This window comes from Danio aesculapii, chromosome 3 (assembly GCF_903798145.1).
Source record: "Danio aesculapii chromosome 3, fDanAes4.1, whole genome shotgun sequence".
NCBI classification, from domain to species: Eukaryota; Metazoa; Chordata; class Actinopteri; order Cypriniformes; family Danionidae; genus Danio; species Danio aesculapii.
In genome coordinates, this window is record NC_079437.1 from 57,977,416 (window position 1) to 57,999,878 (window position 22,463).

The window sequence follows — 22,463 nt, forward strand, 5'->3', positions numbered from 1 at the left end:
TCATTTAAATAATCATATCGCATTTTAGAGTTATGATTGCAACAAGCATTTGATATGTTTTTACTTTCATAGCGAACACGCAGTTGTGCATGAAAATAAATGTTTACAGTGTCAGTATAACTACTCTAGCCTATATAATGTTAATAAATGGTCTAATAATGTTGTCAATGACAGATTGCAAGCTTAGGCCTATATCTGAAACATAATTCAACATCAGAATTATTATAAGTAGAATAGAATTATTTATAGAAACCAGTAGAGCTACACATAATATTATTGTTGTTGTTTTACCATATATTTGAGAAAAAACAATAATAATTGCAGACTCTTATTAAGCTTTATTTTACATTTACAGAATCGTGAGAAAATCCTGATCTTTATTTTAAGCAAAAAAAATCGCGATTCTCATTTTAGCCAGAATCGTGCAGCTCTACTATATATTAAACATATGATAAATGCACACGACTTCTCCGTGTTAAGAAAACTGCCTTATTGTAGATTACTTGAAGACAATAGTGATGGTGTTGTTTTTCAAACTTATTTTGCACTCATTTTGTTTTTGAATTGACATTAAAAATAAGTTTGGAATAGTTGTTTCGGTACCAGTCGATACTGACATTTTATTAAATGTCCATTTTCTGCTTTCATTTGAGCACCTGTTTAAACTCAGCTGATTGGCCATTGTGTTCATGTGCTCAACAGAAATGACGGTGATTGGCCGTGAAAGTCGCGTGTTCCACAGTGCCCGTCACCGTGTTTAAGAACGCGCTCAACAGCGCTTGAATGTTAGCGGGAAATGGATGTTTTTAAAATGAAAGTTGAAATGAAAGCATACCCTAAGAAACCCAATGACTAATAAGGGGCCATTCACCTAGAATGTGTGTTTTCTCTTCAACGCACTACTTTTCTATTGTTTTTCCTATGTAAACACACGCTGGATAAACATATTTAACTTGCATTTTTTGAAGTGAACTCATGTGAGCACCTTGTCTTTTTTTATGCCGTGTCAAGTTGAAAGACACACATCACTGTCAGGTCTAAAAGCAGTGGATAATCAGAAGAGCTCAGAGGTGGGGCAACCTTTGCAAGCTTATTTTATAGTAGGAAGTTGGCATGATAACTGTTTTATTTATCAGTATATTATGGCGGAGGAGGCGCTCGTTGTGTCTTTGTCAGAATATCCTGGGTTATATAATGTATCTTCAAGTGCTTACCATAACATATTGTTTTCCTATTTCTAAGGGGTATGTTATTGTCATTATTACAACGGTAGGACACCTATTCCTGAGTGACGTGTATAGTGGTTTAACGGATCACAAATCTCACCGTTTGGATCACGCTACGGTTTTTGAGTCACTGATTGGACCATTTTTTGGATCAGCAAAAAAGGAGACAAATGTCATTTGCTTTCTATTTATACAAAAATAGTACTGCGAAATCCATTGGTTTTCACAAACAGAACTTAGCCTGTAATTTAATAAAAATAAAAATAAAAAAAGAATTCAATATGAAATATGATCTTTGCTACTGTTGCTGATAATGCTAAATTAAAAATAAACATATATTTATTTTCGATGAATGATTGAACAATTCACACTTAACTTCATGTTTCATTATCGGTGGATCATTTTTGAAAACCTATTCAGTGACATCATTTTGATGGTTGATTGCTGGCCACCTATTGGTTACACAATGTTATTGCTTTTAGCAACGTCAAGTTCCATTAAACAGTGATTTTAATCTTTACCATAAACATCAGTGTTCATATCGGAACTATAAACTGTTCTCCTAGTACTTCTGTGTTATTTAATTGTTTGTAACTCACTTAAAAAGTGTAAAAACTGAATCTCGATCAAACATAGATTTGAATGCAGCGCTTAGAAAGATGAATAAACATATGCAAATCATTATCATTTATCATTCATGTTGCGCGGGTTTGAATTGAGATCCTGATCTTTTAATGTTTAATCATGCAGCTTTACACTAAATGTATTAATGCAGGCTAAACAAACAGTGACAGAAAACACCTTTAATTAATAGCCTAAGAAAGCATTTACACTGGAAGAAATAACTTTTTGGTGTGGTAATCTAATAAATTTACTCTCATTTGTTAATTTGTTGTTTTTAAAGCCTTTGTGGCTTTGTCAGAATATCCTGGGCTATGTAATGTATCCTCAAGTGCTTATCATAACATGTTGTTTTCCTATTCCTAATGGGTCAGTTATAGTCATTACACTGTTAGGACACCCATTCCTGAATGTCGCATATCACTTTTTAGATACAAAAATGTATTCGATGTGAACGAGCCAAAGAAATGGGATGAAGTGTACACCAAAGGCTGCGAAATTCGCTACATTGATCTCGTATTTAGCTCTTGCAGTATTTTAGCAAATCACTTACATTCCCACATAAAAAAAACCCATAGACTGTAAAAGATATGGCTTTTCTTTGGGAGAAATGCTTAATACTTCATTATCTGTGACTCGTTTGTGTTCTGACCACATGTGCTTGGCTGTACACTATATCAGTAAAGTGTTTACATTGAGCATTTATGTAATAACCTACGAGCATGCGGATCTCTTTGCTTGCGTGCCGATTTTTTTCTGCTCGTGCACAAAACTTCTTGCACGCCCCCTCAAATATAAGCCGCTTTAAGAACGCGCAGATCTTCTTGTGCGCTCTCAAATAAACCATGCTGAGGTGCGATTTAGTGCGTTTATGTATCGAGTATGCCTCCAGCATTTATTAGAGTTGCTAGGAATATTTATGAATGCCTCCGATATTAATGCGTCCTGAAATAAAGTAAAACGGCTATACGTCGTGTTTGCTGGCCTCACGCACCTGTCACATTCAGTCAGTCAGCACGTAACCTTAAAGGGTTATACGAATGACGCACAGCACTACTACGGTTACAGAAAAGTCCGCGCTGTTATAATTCACTTACCTTTTAATACGTTTTGGTGCGATTATCACCCGCTATTAAAAAAAAAATGTATTGTTTTGAATGAGAAGCTGTAATAGAGCCGTCGCGGGATGAATCTTGGCGTGGCGCCTCACAATGGAAGAATGATTGTAGCGGAAACCATGACTATGGAAGATCAAGTTATTGCATTTGGTGTGGCTTTGCGTTCATATGTCTGAAATATTCTGAAGCAGCAATACTGTTTTGTACTGTCGTTAGTTAGCATAAGATTCTCACTTAAAAAACATATAACAATAGTGCACATCAAGTAACTTGCCAGTATTTTTAAAAATGTATGTCCCTGTAAGACACGCAGTAAATAACTGGAAATCTGATGACTGTAATAATCAAACTCTTGGGAAAAACTGTGGTTGAAACCAAAGTTCACAGGACTGTGTTCTCTTGAACCCGATTGCTTGCTGCTGAACCGCGTCATAGCTCATTACCATAAAATTGACTGGACTTCAACTCTCCACGCTGGTGAGAACGCGCCACTTTCGGTTACTTTGACGCTCTTCCCGCCTCCGGTGTAAACGTACAGTAACTTTTTCCGGTCCTAACACACTAAAGCTTGTGTACAATCTTAACTGGATTGGATGACCGAGCCCCACAGGTTAACAAACAATCTCTTGGGTTAATCTCTGGTTAATCTATTTGGGTGACTGTGTGATCTGATTGCAGATCTGCTGTGAGGATTTAGCTGGCTGTGAAGACAGTCTTTGATTGTTGTGTTGAATACAGTCATTTAAAAAATGGCAGGAGCCAATTTTTAACTGCACATTCACTGTAATTTGCTTGCTTCAGTGCCTGGTCCAGACAGCAGTGTGCATTCAGCGCTTCTGAGCTGTTCAGGCGGTGAAGCTTGTTTTAAATCCGTGTAAATGTCAGTCTTGAAAAGGGCTTTTATTCATCTGATGGAGTGCTGAGCTCAGCCTCGGGGACTGTTTGACAGGTGCAGTGTGTTTCTCTGCACAGAACAAGCGCTCAACTTTATGCTCAATGACTGTTGTTTTTGTTTTCTCTGGTGTGCCATGTTACAGGTTTAGTCCATAGCTAAACACCCACGTCTTGATTAAGATGCAGAACACCCTTTATTGGTGATGTTGCTCGTGAAAGGGCTGTCATGATTATGAAATGTGCCTCACAATTAATTGTCTAAGAAGAAAAATCTATTAGTGCTGTCTGATTTAGAGCTGTTATTTGGTATGCTTTTTTGAGTACATGTGATTATGTTGTTGTTGAATGTGACTGACATTTGTTGCATGTGATTTGATATATGCGATCGTTGTATGTTGTTGATTGATGTTGTCGTGTGTGATTGTTGTTGCATGTGATTTGTTTGTGATTGTTGTTACTGATGTTGTTATTTGTGCTTGATGTTATGTTATGATTGATGTTGATTGACGTTGTATGCAATTCCTGTTGCGTGTGGTTGTAGCATGTGATTCTCATTGTTATATGTGATTGATTTGTTTTTGTGTGTGATTGACGTGATGATGGTTGACATTGTTGCATGTGATTAATTTGATGTTGTATGTGATTATTGATTGACATTGTATGTGATTATCATTGTTGCATGCGATTGGTGTTGATTGACATTGTTGAATGTGATTATCATTGTTATATGTGATTGATTTGTTGTTGTGTGTGATTGACGTGATGATGGTTGACATTGTTGCATGTGATTAATTTGATGTTGTATGTGATTATTGATTGACATTGTATGTGATTATCATTGTTGCATGTGATCGATGTTGATTGACATTGTTGAATGTGATTAACATTGTTATATGTGATTGATTTGTTGTTGTGTGTGACTGACGTGATGATGGTTGACGTTGCATGTGATTAATTTGATGTTGTATGTGATTATTGATTAACATTGTATGTGATTATCATTGTTGCATGTGATCGATGTTGATTGACATTGTTGAATGTGATTAACATTGTTATATGTGATTGATTTGTTGTTGTGTGTGATTGACGTGATGATGGTTGACGTTGCATGTGATTAATTTGATGTTGTATGTGATTATTGATTGACATTGAATGTGATTATCATTGTTGCATGTGATCGATGTTGATTGACATTGTTGAATGTGATTAGCATTGATGTTTGACTAATGTTGTTCCATGTGATTGATTGTTATGTTTGGCATTGTATGTGGTTGATTGTCTTATGTGATTGTTGATTTGCGTTGTATGTGATTGTTGTTGTAGCATGTGGTTATCATTGTTGCATGTGATTTGATTGATTTGTTGTTGTGGGATTGACGTCTGTGAGTGATGATTATTGACATTGTTTTATTGTTTTATGATTGATTTGATGATGTATGTGATTATTGATTGACAATGTATATGATTAACATTGTTGCATGTGATGTTGATTGACATTGTCGAATGTGATTAGCATTGTTGTTGGGTTGTTGTATATGTTTGACTAATGTGATTCTATGTGATTGATTGTTATGTTTGACGTTGTATCTGATTGATGTTATGTGATTGTTGATATACGTTGTGTTGTTGTTGTATGTGATTGACGTTGTGTGTGACTGATGTTGATTAACATTGCAGCATGTGATTGATTGTTGTTGTGTGTTATTGATTTGTGATGTATATGATTTTGTATGTGATGTTGATTGACATTACATGTGATTGTTGATTGACATTGTTGTATGTGATGGATTGTTGTTATATGTGATTGATTGCTGTATGTGATTAGTGTTGTTGCATGTGATTGGCAATGTTGCATGTGATGTATTGTTGTATGTGATTGACGTTTGACTAATGTTCCATGTGATTGGTTGTTGCATACGATTGACGTTGTAAGCGATTGGTGTTGTATGTGTGTGATTTTATGCTTGATGTTGATTGACTTGGTTTTATGTGATTGATTGTTGTTGTATGTGATTAGCATTGTTACATGTGATGGATAGTTGTTGCATGTCATTGACATTTGACTGATGTGTTTCATGTCATTGAATGTTGAATATGATTGACGTTTTATGTGATTGATGTTGATTGACGTTGTATGTGATTAGTGTTGTTGCATGAGATGGCTTGCTGTATGTGATTTAACGTTTGACTGGTTGTTGCATATAATGGACGTTGTATGTGATTGTTGTTGTATGTGTTTGTGATTGATGCTTCATGTGATTGACATGGTTTCAAGGATTGTTGGTTGTTGTATTTGATTGACGTTTGACTAATATTGTTTGATGTGATTGGTGTTTTATGAGTGTGATTGATGCTTGATGTTCATTGACATGGTTTCATACGATTTGTTGTTGTATGTGATTAAATGTTGTTTGTGATTAGCATTGTTGCATGTGATGGATAGTTGTCGTATGTCATTGACATTTGACTAAGGTTGAATGTCATTGATTGTTGAATGTGATTGACGTTGTATGTGATTGATATTGATTGACATTGTTGGATGTGATTAGTGTTGTTGCTTGTGATTTGGCATTGTAGCATGAGCCATGAGATGGCTTGTTGTTGTATGTGATTTAACGTTTGACTGGTTGTTGCATATGATTGACATTGTATGTGATTGTTGTATGTGTTTGTGATTGATGCTTAATATGATTGACATGGTTTTAAGGATTGTTGTTGTAGTATTTGATTGACGTTTGACTAATATTGTTCCATGTGATTGGTTGTTGTTATATACAAGTGAAGTGTGATTGTTGATTGGCATTGTATGCGATTAACATTGTTGCATGTGATGGATTGTTTTTGGATGCTATTTGACGTTTGACTAATGTTGTTCTGTGTAATTGGTGGTTGTTGCATATGATTGTTGTATGTGATTATTGTTTTGTGTTTATTATATTGATGCTTGATGTGACTGACATGGTTTCATGGATTGTTGTTGTTTGTGATTGACGTTTGAGTAATATTGTTTCATGTAATTAGTTGTTGTATATGAGTAAAGTGTGTTGTTGATTGCAGTTGTATGTATTTATGATAGTTGCATGTGATTGATTGATTGTTGTATGTGAGTGATACTATTGAATATCATTGATGTTACTGTATGTGATTACCCTTGTTGTATGTGATCTATTGTATGTAATTGATTATTGTATGCAATTGATTGTTAATAGTGACCCTGTTGTATATGATTGCAGGAGCTCTTACGGTGGGACTGGTGCGTCAGTGTCAGACGATTCACGGACGAGACCGAACCTGCATCCCGCCACGACTGCCCCCAGAGTGGGTCACCACGCTTTTCTTCATCATCATGGGCATCATCTCCCTCACAGTCACCTGCGGCCTACTGGTGGCCTCGCACTGGCGAAGAGAAGCCACGAAATACGCCAGGTGGATCGCCTTCACAGGAAGTGAGTCACACTTTTCATGTTGTAATGTTTTTCTTTATCTTGACCTTTTAAAGACCCTCCCTTCAGAAATGTAATAGTGGTGTGTGTGTGTGTTAAAGTTACATTATTCTGCAATAACTGAGAACCACTATTTGTTTTGTTTTTGTTTATAATTAAGATGATGATTCTCCCATCATTCTGAATAGATAACTAAATAAAACGTATAATAATTGACACAACTTTAATTGCTGCATTGTGTATGAAATATTATATTATAGCCTACGTTCATATTAAATGAGTAATTGTATTAACTTGAAAAGGCTTAAAATGCTTAATTATTGGATGAAAAAAGCATTTTGATTAATTTATTGATCAAATTATTGAGTGACGTACATTTTTAAGTAAGTAAAGGTTTATTTATATAGCACCTTTCTCAGACATTGAGTCACAAAGTGCTTTACAATAAGAGAAAACAAGTAAAAAAACATGATAATAAAAGAAGGCAAGTTAAAACATATTAAAACTAATTAAAAATACAAATACAGAAACACTAATACTGTTAATTAAAAGCTTGACCAAAAAGGTGCGTCTTTAAATGCTTTTTAAAAAGTTCAACAGGGTTCAACAGAGTTCTCAGGGCTATCGGGAGAGTTACAGAGCCGTGGGGCCACCACACAGAAAGCACGGTCACCTTTAGTCTTAAGACGAGTTGTGGGAGTGGCTAAAAGGTCTTTGCCAGAAGACCTCAGAGACCGGCTAAAGCATCAAGTCGCATTTAAACAGTGATTTTGGTCTATCTTGGTTTTAAATGTTTGTAGCAGAGGGAATAATACTGGTTGAAAAGACTAAAGACTGAAGCTGTTTCATAACTATATATGACGACTGCTCTCACTGGGTCAAACGCAGATTTGAGAGGATTAATAAACGTATGCATTTCTCAGTCGTTGTAGAATTATTACCACATGGTTCTTTGAATCTGCATGTTGCTTCTGTCAAATCAGTGACGGTGCAAATAAAAAACACTAACCAAAGACTTAGGAGTTACAGTTTGAAAATCCGGTTATGGATATCAAGGATTAGTTGATAGGCTTGAGTAATTAACCAGTAATTGACCAGACTTAAATAATTTTAAATATACTTGAGTTTTTACACTTGTGTTCATACATTTATAAGTTTTGTGTGCTATGGAGGCTCAGTTTGCGTATGCCGTTTAAAGATACGGCACTGTGCTGCACTTATTGTCTATTATGTGACCAGTTTCAGGACCCTGTTCAATTTTTCCAATAAATTTCCAGTTCCAATCAAAAATCATACAGACTCAAATTCTGGTTAAAAATTGGAAAGATGAATTTGCACAGCCGAAAAAATAGTAAAAATCTAGGTCTAGTATTGACTCCCAGAATTGGAATTTGATTGGAAAGTCCCTAAAGTTAAATACAGTAGTCAACATTTGAAGTAGATCAAAACATTTCTTCAAAGCTGTCATAAAACTCTTCAACAATGCTCATTATTGTCTTTGTACTGTCTTGAAACTACTGTAAATATGCTACCTGACAAAAGTCTTGTCGCCTATTCACGTTTTAGAAACAGCAAATAATAATTTGACTTCTAGTTGATCATTTGGTATGAGAAGTGGCTTATATGAAAGGCAAAGGCCTCTAGATTACGCTTATTTGACCAAAATGAAATATCATGCCTTGATTTTGAATGATTTCATTAGGACAGTAAGGTCTGACTTTGCTTAGATAAAAGTCTTGTCACTTAACAGAAATAATGTCCAGTATAGAATATGTGGTCATGCTGCAGTGGAGAAAGAATGAATATCGTGTCTGACTCTCATGAGCTTGGAGGACTGCATCCATACATCTCTGCAATGACTCAAATCACTTATTAATAAAGTCATTTGGAATGGCAAAGAAAAGAGTTCCTGCAGGACTCCCAGAGTTCATCAAGATTCTTTGGATTCATCTTGAATGACTCTTCTTACCCCAGACATGCTTAATAATGTTCATTCTGGTGACTGGGCTGGCCAATCCTGGAGCAGCTTGGCTCTTTTCTTTCAGGAACTTTAATGTGGAGGTTGAAGTATAAGTACAGACTGGTACCGAACTCTATTAGTTTGAAATGTATACATATTAGGGCTGCACAATATATTGTTTCAGCAACAATATCACAATGTGTGAATCACATTGCAGGATCAACAATGTCATGTTGGGATTCATATAACATAAATTTTTATTTGGATGCGTTTTTTAGGGTTTGTGATTTCATGTGCCCAAATGGTTTAAAATCACAAGTTAAAACTGAAATAAAACTTAAATATAAATAGTTTCAATCTTTATACAGTGAAGATTACATGGTTTTTTTTTTACATTTAATTATTGAATTTCTGAACCTCAATGCTATTAGACTCCACTGAAAACTAGGGTTGGTTATCGTTTGGGGTTATTTTAATACCTGTGCTAAATTCATACTTTAAAAATGCTACCAGTGCCAAAACTGTGCCTGAACTTATACTTTTGAGCCATAAAATTGTGAAACTATAATCGATCAAATTTTTTCAGGTCAACTTTTTCAATTATTCGTCCTACCTTGTGTGGGGTCACGTGATCTAGCTGTTAAGGTTGAATTACACTTATTATATTATGATTTATACTTATGTTATTATGATATCATACTTCTGTACAGGGCATGTGTACAGTCCGGCGAAGCCTTCGCATATCTGCGCACCAGTCAATAAAATTGACTTATTCGTCCCAACAACGAGTAGCGCAAGCTTTTAGTCGGTTTGGTAGCGGTGACGACGGTGGGTGGCGCAGAGAGCCACGTTTTAGGCAATGTGTTTTAATTTCTGTTGTTCAGCGTTTATGTTCAATATATAATTGTAGATAGTAGAAAGTGTGTGTTTCCATCAATTATTTTAAAAGCAAGTAATGCACCCTACATTCAAAAATCTCTCACTTGTAATATGTGAACATATTTACTGTACAAACCTGTCAATGAACAATGAGAGCAAAAATAAATTAATTAATTAAATAATCGTTCATTAATCATAATAGAGTTAAAATGTTACAATACCAAGAGATCATCTCAGTTACCATATATATATATATATATATATATATATATATATATATATATATATATATATATATATATATATATATATATATATATATATATGCACACACACACACACACACACACACACACATATACACAGGATATATTACACAGGACATATGTAGCATAAACATTTTTTTTTGTACAAAGTCAGTGTTATGAATGTATATGTTAGAGAATAAAATTTGCCTAACGTAAAATGCTAGATTACCAAGAGTCTTAAGATAGGTCCCCATGTGGTTTCAGCTTTTTTCGGTGAAGTTTCAAGACAAAGTTGTTGAGTTAAAATGTTGAAATAATCGAGATTTTGATTTTTTGGGCCAAATCACCCAGCCCAAGTACACATTCGATATTGGATTTAGATTAATCCCATCTAGTCGATCCGGCAAAAATGGGGTATGAAAGACTATATCTAATCTGAATATCAAATCTGTTGTTCGTTTGTCGCACCCCTGAGACACCTTTAGAGAAACTAGTTCTACATGCAAGTTTTTTTTTGTTTGTATTGAGCAAGCAAAAATGTCCACTAATGCAAAACTTCCATTGAAAAGATGATCATTTGACAGACGTTTCTCAGTCGATCTGCAGAAGGGCTTAACTAAACATTGGTTTTACACCAGCAAATGAGGTGTCGCTTCCCAGCTGTGGGGAACATGAAACACCAACCAATTTAAAGTGCCTCTCACGGAAAGCGTCAGAGAGACAGATGATCTCTGTGGTTTGGGCTGGAGCGGGACTCTGAGGTGTTGTGTGTCTGTCCAATGTGTGTGTTTCGCATCTGTTATGTTCGCTCACTGGAGACACTATTAACTTTCTTCTCCATTTTTCACACTAGGTTACGTATGCCTTTGTGTCTCATATAAAGAAGCCTCTCAGTTTAAAGCTTTTCTCAGGGTACAGAGCATTCAGAAGGAAATGGCAAACAGCAGTAGTTAACAGAGTGGCGAATTTATCACCTTTATATAATGTCGCATTTACGTCAACACAAAAAGTAGCGAAAACGTAAGCTGAATTTGCTGTTTGGAGTGGGTTTGATGACTTTGCTGACTCTTGGGTTGTGTTGACTGGGTATTTCTATAGTTCAGCTAAAGTTTTGAATTGATAAAGTAAACAGAAAATCTAAGGTTGCACAATATATTGTTTCAGCATTGATATCGCAACGTGATCATTCGCAATAGTCACATCGCAGGATCTGCAATGTTCATTCATTCATTTTCTTTTCAGCTTAGTCCCTTTATCAATCAGGGGTCGCCACAGCGAAATAAAACGCCAACCCATCCAGCATGCGTTTTTATACAGTGGATTCCCTTCCAGCCGCAACCCATCACTAGAAAACACCCATACACTCCCATTCACCCACATACACTATGGACAATTTAGCCTACCCAATTCACCTATAGCGCATGTCTTTGGAGTTGTGGGGGAAACCGGAGCACCCGAAGGAAACCCACGCATACCCACGTTCTCCATACAGGGAGAACATGCAAACTTCACAAAGAAATGCCAACTGACCCAGTCGAAGCTCGAACCAGTGGGCTTCTTGCTGTGAAGCGATAGCGCGACCCACTGCGCCACCGCACCGCCCCGGATCTGCAATGTTGAGTCTGGATTTTAATTGATCATTTTCATATCTTTTTGAAGCCGTTGTCTGCTGCATAAGGATTTTAAAAGCATTAAGGCATAAGACATTGGACCATTACTTTATAAGGGATTCGTTTTATTGAAATATTTGCACAACAAAGATTATGCAGTATCCACTTGTTAAGTGTGACGTCACTTTTTCCGAGTCAAAGTGCTATATTAAACTGTATGGAGAGGCTTATTAAATTATAATAATAAACGTTTACAAATCGATGTAATACTTTCAAATATCACGATTGCGATATATATGTATGTGTGTATGTATGTATGTATGTGTGTGTATATGTATATATGTATATGTATATATATTTATATATATATATATATATATATATATATATATATATATATATATATATGTATATATATGTATATGTATGTATGTGTGTATATATATATATATATATATATATATATATATATATATATATATATATATATATATATATATATATATATAACCATGCCAAATATCTGATGGCTAGAAAGTGATAAATCTTTTATAAATTAAAACTTTAACTTTTCCAATTCGCGGTATATCTTGAAAACAGATTTCATCCCATGCCTACTAGAAACCTACAATTACTAAAGCTGTAGCTAAATAGAAATGTTTTCACAAAATAAAAATGAAACCATTAATCAAAGGAATATTATCTAGATACAAACTCATTTAAAAATGCTAAATTTCAATAAGGAATTAGCTTAGTGAGTTCAACAGTCTGGTTATGTAAGACAAATCCCCCCTTTGGGAAAATGATCTTCAACAAGGTAACATCTTATTAGACCAACTGTGAGTTCAATCATTGCTAATTGCTTGAAAATTAATTATTTGAAGCAGATATCAGTAATTAAGCTTATTTTTGTGAAGTCATCATGTTTAAAAGCTGAATTTACAGTGAAACAATGATGTAGAGCTGTAAAAGTGGGTGGAATTTAATATGCAGGTCTCTGTGATGTACTGGATATGGCTCGGGTTGCTTCTTTAGTCTCATAAAATTTTGATCAACCTTTAATTGGCTGCAAGATTATAAAAGCTAACAGAAAGTTATCGACGTTATCTCTCTTGACATATACAGAGGATTTGCAGCATTGTTGAGTGTATTGAATAGGACATTTTTATTTTGGCAAACATCATCTGATTAGCCCCAGATTGTGTCGTCGCCGTTATGTAATCATGAGCAGAGAATCGGCGCTGTCTCAATAGCCCAGAGTGGTTATGAAATGGTCTTTTTGCGGCGTCTCTTGCGCATGCAGAGATCTGCTGAATGGAGAAGTCATTTCGCCGAGAATCGAATGTGTGGTGTCACGGTTGCCGTGGTAACAAGGAAGAAATAGTCCCAATTGTCCAGGCTCTGCTCCGCATCTCTGAGCCTCGGTGAGTCACTTGTCTTTTTCTATCGCTGTGTGGGCGCCAGATCCACCGTTTAAAAGAGCAGCGGCCTCTTAACTAGAACGGCTCCGCAGGCCAGGTTCATAAACTCCGACAGCTGGGTTACACCTCAACCACTGAGCAGACCACAAAAAAAAGAGGAAATCATCACAATGTAGAGCTGGTTGGTAAAAACCAAAACAATGCCCATTTTCCCCATGCATACACTCGTGAAAATATAGACGGCAGCATCCATAGTATGTTTTGTTTTCTTCCACAAAACTGAAAGTGTGCAAAGAATTAGATAAGACTATTCTTTTAAAGTTGTTTTAAAGTGCTAAGTAGGTGCTCAGTTACTTTTTTTCCCCCATTCATTTTCTTTTTGGCTTAGTCCCTTTATTAATCAGGGGTCACCACAACGGAATGAACCGCCAACTTATCCAGCACATGTTTTACGCAGTGGATACCCTTCCAGCTGCAACCCAACACTGGGAAACACCCATACACTTTTACATTCACACACATTCACTACGGCCAATTGTTGTCTTTGGACTATCGGGGTAACCAGAGCACCCAGAGGAAACCCACGTAAACACGGGGAGAACATGCAAACTCCACAGATTTTTATGTTATTAAAATAAAAATTGCAGGGTAACTATGTCTGTATATAATAACTTATATTTGATGGTAACTTAATTTGATTGTAATGCAATAATGTGCATATTTTGTCAAGCTGCTTTGATACAATAATTGTAAAAAGCGCTATACAAATAACTGGAGTTGACTAGTCACTGATGACATCATCAATAAAACACCAGATCCAAATATTTTACAACACACCACAATTTGCAATTTATTTACAGGAAAAATATACACACATGCTGTTTGACAGCTCATACCATGCTGTAAAAACAATTCAACATTACCAACGACTAGTGCAGAGGGTAGCTTTTAGTGTAGTTAAGCTACATTTTAAGTAGAGTAGCTAATAGTTTAGCTCACTACAGTTTCAAAGTAGCTTACCCATTACTGCCAACGACTAATTTTAGTGCAAAAAGAATGAATTACAACACATTTCGTTTATACTTAACATTAGCATTATGTTTCAAAACATCAAAACAAAATCCATCTTAGCACTAGGGCTCGATACAATATGAGTGCTTTATGATGCTTAAATATTTTACCTTAAATGCTAATTTATAAACATATTAGTTTTGACAACTCGTATCTAATAACTGATTTATTTTATCTTTGCCATGATGATAGTAAATAATAATTGACTAGATATTTTTCAAAATACTAGTATTCAGCTTTAAGTGACATTTAAAGGCTTAGCTAGGTTAATTAGGCAAGTTAGGGTAATTAGGCAAGTCATTGTATAACGATGGTTTGTTCTGTAGACTATTAAAAAATATATAGCTTAAAGTGGCTAACAATATTACCCTTAAAATTAGTATTGAAAAAATAAAAAACAGCTTTTATTCCAGCCGAAATAAAACAAACAAGACTTTCTCCAGAAGAAAAAACATTATAGGAAATACTGTGAAAATTTCCTTGCTCTGGTAAACATCATCTGGGAAATATAAAAAAATTATGATAATAAAATCACAGGAGGGCTAATAATTATGACTTCAACTGTATATACACACAGCACACACTTAAGACAAACATCACACAGCATTATTAGCACTAAAAACAGCTTCTACCTCTTCCCATTTAAAATTGAACACATCAGTAGCACGAGGAACAAATGACAATATAAATCAGTTGGATATCGAGATCCTGGGGGAAGGGTTTGAAATGAATCAAAAAGAGGACGGGATCTGTTTCTGCTCTGTACTGTAAGAGTGTGTGTGTGGCTTCAGGTGTGGTTCTCACAGGTGTCTGGACTGAATCTAGGCCGTCCTCGCGTCACCCTGCCTGACAGAGCGGCTCTCTGTGGCAAACACAAGCCCCCAGTGTCCCCCTGACCAGGTTACGCGTCTGCTGTCCCGTCCACAGCTGTGCCTCTGGCCCGCTCTCCTTCAGCATATGGCGCGTCAGCGGGACACGCGCAAATATTAGCTGCTAACCAGAACACACAACGCTGACAAGGAATAAAGAGAAAGCAAAACACAGACGGCCTTCATAACTTAGACAAAAATAGTGTGCTTTGAGGTTGGGGAATTGGTTGCAGTGGTTCATTTAGAGTTTCATGGCTGCAATAATGTTGGAGTAAGGTTATTATTGCTTTTAGAGAGAGAGAGATAGAGAGAGAGAGAGAGAGAGAGTAGTCTATATATAAAAAATGATTAGCCCTATGTATTCTTTTTAAAAATATTTTCTAAGCGATGATTAACTGAGTAAGGAATTTTTCACAGTATTTCCTATAATATTTTTTCTTCTGGAGAAAGTCTGATTTCTTTTAATTTGGCTGGATATTATTAGCAACCATAAAGGTTTTTCTTTTTCTCGATTGGCTACAGAACAAACCACTGTTGTCTAATGACTTGCCTAATTAATCTAACTTGCCTAGATAACCCAGTTAAGCCTTTAAATGTCACTTTAAGCTGAATACTAGTATCTTAATTATACTGCCATCATGGCAAAAACTAAAGAAATTAGGTATTGGAGCTATTATGTTTAGAAATGTTTAAAATAATCTGTTAAACAGCACTTAAAATGTCTTTATAAGAATTAAAATTTAACAGGAGGTTCAATTATTTTGACTTCAACTGTATATATCTACAAAAATAAGAAATAAAAGTGTTAATTTAAATATAAATGGGACGATAATGAATTATTAAATCAATAAAATTGTAACGTTTAATATACATTAATTCTATAAAATAGCATAATACTTTTCTGTCAGTATTATGCCAGCTATTTACTTTTAACACTGTGCAATGCAAAGTGATAGTTCTTGAGCATAAACTAAATTTGGATTACTTTTAAAAATCTTTAGTTGTTTGCATTACATAATCTAAATTAATCTAAATATAATCTAAATGTTATTCATTAATTTAAATTAATAGATAACAGTAGTATTTTAGTATTGATAATATTAGTAAACAATAGTATTAGTAGTATTATTTTATTTATTTACTTTATTAGCTTTATTTAGTCATTCCCTTATTTTCCTGATCAAAACAAAAAACCATGTTTTATTCTTCACATTATGATTGAAGCCTGGTTTTAGTTTAACATATAACTGTTACTGTAGTTCATAACTCAAATCCATATATCCATATTATACTCAAATACTATATTTTATTTGTTATAAGAGGCCTACTTGAATTGAATGAATAATTCCCTTATTATTAAAAAAAGTATTTGCACGTCTCTTCACCTAAAATGAATTCAGACACACAAAAAATACATTAAAATAAAGATACAAATTATACTAAATTAAATTCGTTACAAAAAGAAAATTTTTCCAACAAACTTGCACTAAATGTGGTCAAATTGTTTCAATGTTTCCTGTTGCTCTTTCTATATATATATAGAAAATAAAGAAATCAGTCAAGTTTGGTAAAAGAAAAATCATGGTTTGGGGTTACATTCAGTATGGGGGTGTGCGAGAGATCTGCAGAGTGCATGGCAACATCAACAGCCTGAGGTATCAAGACATTTGTGCTGCCCATTACAAACCACAGGAGAGGTGCAAGTTCCTCAGCAGGATAGCGCTCCTTCTCATACTTTAGCCTCCACATCAAAGTTCCTGAAAGAAAAGAAGGCCAGCCCAGTCACCAGACATGAACATTATTGAGCATGTCTGGGGTAATATGGAGGAGGCATTGAAGATAAATCCAAAGAATCTTGATGAACTCTGGGAGTCCTGCAAGAACGCTTTCTTTGCCATTCCAGATGACTTTATTAATCAGTGATTTGAGTCATTGCAGAGATGTATGGATGCAGTCCTCCAAGCTCATGGGAGTCATACACAACATTCATTCTGTTTCCACTGCAGCATGACTTTATATTCTATACTGGACATTAGGGGTGGGCGATATGACCTAAAATTAATATCACTGTATTTTTCATCTTTTGAACGGTGACGGTATAATATCATGGTATTACTTTCAATAGCAAAATAATATACATCTCAAGGAAGAACGGACAAAAGAAAGTCTCACTTCTATCACTCTTTAAAAGTTTTGGTTTGGGTCATTGTAAATGCTCAGTCTCGTTATGAGCTGATCTTCATTTCTCTGTGTTGGTGGAATAAAGCAGGCGAGTCAGCCGCACCAATTTATGAGCAGACAGAGCAGGATTCTTGCGATGACCACCAGCGCAATTCCGCTCTTTGTTATGAGCCGTAGTTTCAGTGTAAACTTAGTAAAGGTGAGTTTCTTTGGCGATGATGTCTACAGTATTAGACTTTATATTTAGCGGACATTTGCGCTGAACACGCGGTGAATGCAACGCATCGAGATTCGGGCACCTTCTCCGAAAACACTCGATTGATCTCAGCTGGCGGATCAACATTTACCTCATGTCATGATCGCTGTCATCTGCGCCATTATTATTATTATAACTTTAGGTGAGGTTTGCAAACCTGTGCACTTTTCACTCTTCAGCCGTTTGCATTTCCTGCAGTAGCAAAAGCTCCCTGTTATCTGACAGCGGGAAGCGTTGAGTGACTGACAGCTAATATGAACCAATACAGCAGCAGGGTAGAGCGATTCAGCAAGTTTTTAGAGAAAATCAAATCAGATTGCACTACAACCATTATATTCAGACACACAAATGCTCCCAAATATATTATGAGGGCGCATAGATTAAATTTCGGGCGCTCATGCGACCAAAATGGTTGCAATTTCGAGCCCTGTAGTATAAGGACAGGTATTCAGACCACAACTGAACGTTTGAAGAAAATTGAATGCCTTATTATTTAGAATTAGCTATTATTGATGTAAATGCAGCCGTTCAAGGCGCATAATTGATTTATTACGGTATTGACGGTATTAGAAAATCCATGTCGTGGCGCAATGTCACACCAGTGATGACTATGACACCGGTGTACCACCCACCCCTACTGGACATTATTTCTGTTAAGTGATGAGACTTTTGTCTAAGCAAAGTCAGACCTTCAAAATCAAGGCATGATCCTATTTTATTTTAGTTAAATAAGCGTAATCTAGAGGCCTTTGCCTTTCATTTAAGCCACTTCTGATACCAAATGATCAACTAGAAGTCAAATTATTATTTGCTGTTCCTAAAACTTGGATTGGCGACAAGATTTTTGTCAGGTAGTGGATATAAATGTGTGCATCTTTATGTGTGTGTGTTTACATGTAAATAAATAGTTTAATGCCAATCTTCATATCAGTTATCATTGGTGCATAAATCATGTGCTCATAATCATAATTTCGAATCATTATTTTTCACAGAGAAGTTCATAAATGACTGAAATGTCTACCAGACCACATATCACATCACTCCAAATGAACACTATAAATACACATGTGACGAATCATTAAGCAGAGTGCCAAATTACAGCTTTCCGAATGCATTTGTGTGTCCATCAAGGCGGCCGACAGAAATAGCCTCGGTCAGCTCTGTGTGCAGCGTGAGTGCTTCTGGTGTCTCGGCTCAAACCGGTTTCTATTTTCGCTCCATTCATTCAGCTATTATATATATATATTTTCTTCATTGTGCTCTAAACAGCACCTCTCCTCTTTTCATGTAGTGTATTATTCTTTTTTTAACAGCGTGATAAGCTGGCATTTACCACCGCAGGACGTGCTGTTGTTTTTTTTTTACACTCCTCTGAGGCCGGGACCTTTCGTCCACTGCCTCGACTCCATTCATCTCTTTAACCCACTCTTTTGTGTGCGTCTAAGAGGCCAGACCAGCTAAAGTGGTTCATGCAATAAAAGTGCAAAGGCAGACGTTTAATGCTGACACGGCCGGATCAGTGCACTTCTCTTAAGGCCGCTGTGTTTAATTGCAGCGTTGCTTTCTGCTGAAAGATGCTATTATCCTGCTAATGGCCACTAAGATTGAGCCGAGGCTGCACTCAGGCGTCTATTAGCGCTGTCTGTTTTTATCTAGCTAAAAGCCTTTCGGAGTGTCAGCGCTCTGGTCAGTCTGTGCAGGTCAGTTTAAACAGGCCAGAGGTTTGAGCAGATGATCGTTCACTGTAGACTTTTGCTGGTTTGCTGTTGTCAACAGAGCCCTTTGATCTGCGCTTATGATTAGGGGTCGAGTCGTGATGGCTGATTTCCAAAACACTGCTTCGTGAAGCTTGATAAAGTCGTTCATTTCAGCATTCATCCTGTTATAAAAGTGCTGCATCTCAAAACCGTGAATTATTAGTCCTGTATATTAGGCGTGTATTAACATACGTAACATATTAACCATGTTTTGATCCACTTCAAATGTTGATTGCTGTATATATACACACACAAATCATTTATTTATAAACTTTTTAAAACTATTTATAATTTAAATTTTATTATATTTAATTATATTTTATAAAAATGTATTATTATAATTAAAAAATATATATTTTTGTTATTTATTATACATTTTTATTATAATTAAAAAATGTTATTATAATTATTATAATTTTAAAATATTTATTTTTTATTATATTTTATCATAATTTATTATTGAAATTTTACAAATTATATATTATTATATTTGATTATAATTTATTATTAGAATAAAAAAAATTATATTTCTATTATATTTTATTAAAATTTATTATAACAATGTACAATTGTTATAATTGTAAAATTGTAATGTATACATTTTATAAACGATTTATAAAATTAAGTCTATAAAAGAACGATAATAATGAATTGAAATACTTCATTTCCGTGCCAGAGGAAATGCGCTGTTTTTCTTCATGCTACCATGATAATAAGTATTGAATACTTCAGCTCATCCATCAAAATGATTTTAGAAGTCCAGTAAGATGTAATGAAAACAACACTTCCATGATTCCACACTTCCTCCCGGCTTTGGAACTCACCACCATCTGCCATCATAAACATTGACTCCCTTACATTATTCTAATCAAGACTATTTTTTTCTTGTTGTTTTATTGCTCTTGTTTTATTGTATGGTGTCCTTTAGTTGCCAGAAAGGCGCCTTTTAAATTAAATTTATTATTATTATTATTATTATTATTAGTAGTAGTAGTAGTAGTAGTAGTAGTAGTAACACCATCATCAAACTACACCTTTGTTTGTTGTGAAAATACGCCCTCTAGTGACTGCCATGTGATTTTATTTTACAGGATGGAATTATTTAATTTAATAGGCACCAATTATAGCATTACATGACATGCTAAGCCTGTGCTATAAATTGAAAGTGTAGGTATTGTACAATGCAAAAATTTTTTAAATTAAAATAATATGTAGGGGTCACGGTAGCGCAGTAGGTAGCACAATCGCCTCACAGCAAAGAAGCTTGCTGGTTCGAGCCACAGCTGGGTCAGTTGGCATTTCTTTGTGGAGTTTGCCTGTTCTCCCTGTGTTCTGTGGGTTTCCTCTAGGTGCTCTGGTTTCCTCCACAGTCCAAAGACATGCGGTATAGGGGAATTGAATAAGCTAAATTGGCTGTAGTGTATGTGTGGGTGTAAATGCAAGAGTGTATTGTGTTTCCCGGTGTTGGGTTGCGGCTGCTAGTGGATCCGCTGCGTAAAACATACCCTGGATAAGTTGGCGGTTCATTCTGCTGTGGCGAGCCCTGATTAATAAAGGGACTAAGTCAAAAGGAAAATAAACTAATGAATGAAAATAACATTAATACTTTTGTTTCAACATCATTGCCAGTTGAACCTGTTTTCTTTATTTTAATACACATTAAGTCACTCATTAGCCTAAAAGAAAATGTTTTTGATTGTAGTTGACAATAAATTAAATATTACAACACCTTTGGGGAAAGTTACTTTAGAAAGTAGTGCATTACAATATTGAGTTACTCCCCAAAAAGTAACTAGTTGTGTTACTTAGTTACTTTTTATAGTAAGTAATGCGTTGGGTTACTTTTAAGTTACTTTTGCGTATTACCTGGCTGAGGCTTGATCTCTTTCAGAACTTTTTTTTTTAATAGAGGAGCTCTGCAATTCACAACACACTGTATTCGCTTGTTTCACGCGGCCGCCATTTTAAAGAACCAAAGCAAGGAAAGAAACCCAGAAGTATAGGATCAGCACTGTAAACATTGCAGCAACATGCTGTGGACTACAAACCTCCAACTGTTGCAGAGATTTCAAAATAAATGTGTAAACGTCACTTTAATATCATTCAGTTATGTTTAATTTAAACAATTAACAGCAATTTAGCATCAAACAACATCACAGTCTCTTTAAGAGTAATACGCTTAAGTGTCCTCCTAGGCTTCAGTTCATGGCACCAGGTAAACACCATGGGGACGTTTTTCTGCTTCAGCCCATGTTACCCGGTGAGTGATAAAACACTGCAGTCATCTGAAGCACACCCTCATGTTGTCTGTAATAGTGTTGTCCCGGTACTGAAGTGTTAAAAAAAAACATCAATTTCCCGCTAATATTCAAGCGCCACTGAGCGTGTTCATAAACAGCTGACTTGCCATAGCATTCACCAGTGCTCAACAGAAATAATTGTGATTGGCCATGAAGGTCATCAGTTCACCGCTCTTCACCGAGTGCAAACACAGATACACGGACACTGGAGCGCGAAATAGCTGCGAAGATCAGTGGAGTCATCAAGCGGATCGCTCGTCTGTGTTTGTACTCGGTAAACAACGATGAGTGAACTGATAACCTTCTCGGCCAATCACTGTCATTTCTGTTGAGCACTGGTGAATACTATGGCAAATCAGCGATGTTTAAGAACGCCATCAACAGTGCCTTAAATGTTAGGGGGAAATTTAGTATTTCAGTACCGAAATGAGAAGTCCAGTATAGTAAAAGAATCTGTTCATTATTTTGAGTTTGATAAATGGCATCTAAAACGTGTGTTTGGGAAAGAAAATATTAGCTAGCTAATGCCATTTTTCTTAACTTAGCTGAAAATGAGCTCTGATATCCCTTTTTTTATTTTCAACATTCATTCAGAACGGACCTTCGGGT

At 35.6% G+C, this 22,463-nt stretch overlaps 1 protein-coding gene across 2 annotated transcripts in view; it reads left to right on the forward strand.

Annotated features, from left to right (window-relative positions):
• mosmoa (modulator of smoothened a) overlaps window positions 1-22,463 on the forward strand; it is a 60,593-nt gene that overhangs the window by 32,421 nt on the left and 5,709 nt on the right. For both annotated transcript variants that reach the window (XR_008836306.1, XM_056454308.1), the window contains exon 2: window positions 7,093-7,305. Coding sequence is in view for 1 of the 2 variants with exons in the window: in XM_056454308.1 (XP_056310283.1) it covers window positions 7,093-7,305 (213 nt within the window). In the remaining variant the exon portion in view is untranslated. The remainder of the gene's footprint in view (window positions 1-7,092; window positions 7,306-22,463) is intronic.